This window comes from Sprattus sprattus (assembly GCF_963457725.1).
Source record: "Sprattus sprattus genome assembly, chromosome: 1".
Taxonomy (NCBI): domain Eukaryota; kingdom Metazoa; phylum Chordata; class Actinopteri; order Clupeiformes; family Clupeidae; genus Sprattus; species Sprattus sprattus.
Genome location: NC_137920.1, coordinates 42,482,790 through 42,485,289, shown reverse-complemented (window position 1 = coordinate 42,485,289; position 2,500 = coordinate 42,482,790). Strand labels below are relative to the sequence as shown.

General features: G+C 45.3%; 1 protein-coding gene across 2 annotated transcripts in view; it reads left to right on the top strand.

Annotated features, from left to right (window-relative positions):
- The window catches only part of rps6ka3a (ribosomal protein S6 kinase a, polypeptide 3a), a 32,459-nt gene that overhangs the window by 9,107 nt on the left and 20,852 nt on the right, over window positions 1-2,500 (top strand). For both annotated transcript variants that reach the window (XM_080848700.1, XM_080848701.1), the window contains 3 exons: window positions 1-25; window positions 395-459; window positions 2,073-2,175. The exon at window positions 1-25 is cut by the window's left edge and continues 64 nt beyond it. In XM_080848700.1, the coding sequence (XP_080704826.1) occupies window positions 1-25; window positions 395-459; window positions 2,073-2,175 (193 nt within the window). The remainder of the gene's footprint in view (window positions 26-394; window positions 460-2,072; window positions 2,176-2,500) is intronic.

Genomic DNA, 2,500 nt, shown 5'->3' with positions numbered 1-2,500 from the left:
AAGCGTAACCCTGGCAACCGCTTAGGTGAGTCGCTCGCATTTGATGTTCTGAGAAAATTCTGAGGTAATTAATCAGCCTTGTCTGGAGCAAGAGTGTGTGTGTGTGTGTGTGTGCGTGCGTGCGTGGGTGCGTGCGTGTGTGTGTGCACGCACGTATGTGTGTCTGTGTGTGTGTGCATAACATGAGTACATAACGCACGTGTGTGTAAAATTCTGAGGTAATAAATCAGCCTTGCCTGGTGAAGAGAAAAAGTATGTTGGCTCCAATCCTGACCCTGTCATGACTTGTCTGAAGGAGCTCTTGTGTGTGCATAACATGTGTGCATAACATGTGTGCGTATGTATGTAACATGTGATGTGTAATGTGTGTGTGTGTGTGTGTGTGTGTGTGCAGGAGCAGGACCAGATGGCGTTGAGGAAATTAAGAGACACGCCTTCTTCACAACCATTGACTGGAATGTACGTACACACACACACACCCACACACACACACACAAACACACTCACACACACACTTTTAACCTCACTCACACACACACACACACACACACACAACCTCACTCACTCACACACACTCATAACCTCTTTAACAACACACACACAACCTCATAAACAACACATACTCACAACATCTTAAGCTACACACACTCACACACGATGAAAACCTCACACACACACACTCTCACAACCTCATTAACAACACCCACATCATTGGGTTTAGACCCCACCCACCAGGTCTGTTTCCTCCAACAGGGAGGTGAAGATACTCCCAGCTCTGTCTCTCTCTCTGTCTCTGTCTCTGTCTCTGTCTCTGTCTCTGTCTCTGTCTCTGTCTCTGTCTCTCTCTGTCTCTGTCTCTCTGTCTCTGTCTCTCTCTCTCTGTCTCTCTCTGTCTCTGTCTCTGTCTCTGTCTCTGTCTCTGTCTCTGTCTCTGTCTCTCTCTGTCTCTGTCTCTGTCTCTGTCTCTGTCACTCACGGTTACATGTGTCCAGTTTCCGAGCGTAGTCGGGGTTCAATGGAAGATCCAATTCATGTAACTCCCCAAATCTAGATTTCCTGTGTCCGACTGAAATCCGATTTACACCCCCAGATAAGTGATCGGATTACGCTGGAAATCGGACAACGCGCGCATGTAACTCTCGAAACTAGATTTCAACTGGACAACAGCAACTTTTGCGCGTGCTTGAGATCCTGCCCATCGACATATATACATGCATCATATATGTCTATGATATGATAATCGCTGCTAGCCACTCACTGTTCTTGTGCTCCCTCTCATTCACTTTGAAATACTGAAACGAAACTGAAACTGAAACGTTGACTGCGATTGTTTTAGACAGAACGTGCTTATTCACTGAACAAATATTTTCATATTACTTTTCCACCACTTGTTAGTCATGTAATCCATTCATATCGATGTGAATCAATCAATACTAATACAACTTTAACTGTGATGTGTTTTTGTTTCATTTCACAACTTATTTACCGTATAATCAACGGTAGCAGATGCCCGCTTGTAAACATTCCACATTTGATTTGAACTGACACGGCCAAGATCTGGATTTGTCACTGCCATGTACCGTGAGATAACGCAGTTAACCCCCCATGGATAGAGAAGTCGGGCTTTGGCCGAAATCGGGGTTATGCCATCATGTAACCGCACTGTCTGTCTCTCTCTCTGTCTCATGTTGCTATCTCAGTCTCTCTCTCTCTCTCTCTCTGTCACATGTCTCTGTCCCTGTCCCTGTCCCTCTCTCTCTCTCTCTCTTTCTCTCTCACTCTCTGTCTCTCTCTCTCTCTCTCTCTCTCTCTCTCTCTCTCACTCTCTGTCTCTGTTTCATGTTGCTGTCTCACTCAAGTGAACAAATGCCCTGCTACATTAGTCACTGGCAGTGTGGGCTTCTGTATGTGCACACTAGATGCGGAACAGTCTTTCATGGTTACTTCACCTGTGGAACCTCTGTGTGTGTGTGTTTGCCTGTGTATGTCTGTGTGTGTGTGTGTGTGTGTGTGTGTGTGTGTTTGTTTGTGTGTGTGTGTGTGTGTGTGTGTGTGTGTGTGTGTGTGTGCAGAGGCTCCTTCGAACAGAAATCCCACCTCCCTTTAAACCAGCCAGTGGAAGGTCCGATGACACTTTTTACTTCGACAAGGAGTTCACCGCAAGGACGCCATGCGGTCAGTTGGTGTGTGTGTGTGTCTAGTGTGTGTGTTTGTATGTGCATGCAATCTATGTTAACTCTGTGTGTGTATGTGTGTCTTTGTGTATTACTGTGTAATTTGTGTGTGTGTGTGTGTGTGTCTGTCTGTCTATGTGTGTATGTGTGTGTGTGTGTGTGTGTGTGTGTGTGTGTGTGTGTGTGTGTGTGTGTGTGTGTGTGTTATTTAAATTCTATTACTGTTTGTTTCTGTAAAGCGCATTGAATTGCATAATGTACGAAATGTGCTATATAAATACATTTGCCTTGCCTTGCCTTGCCTTGTGTGTGTGTGTGTGTGTGTT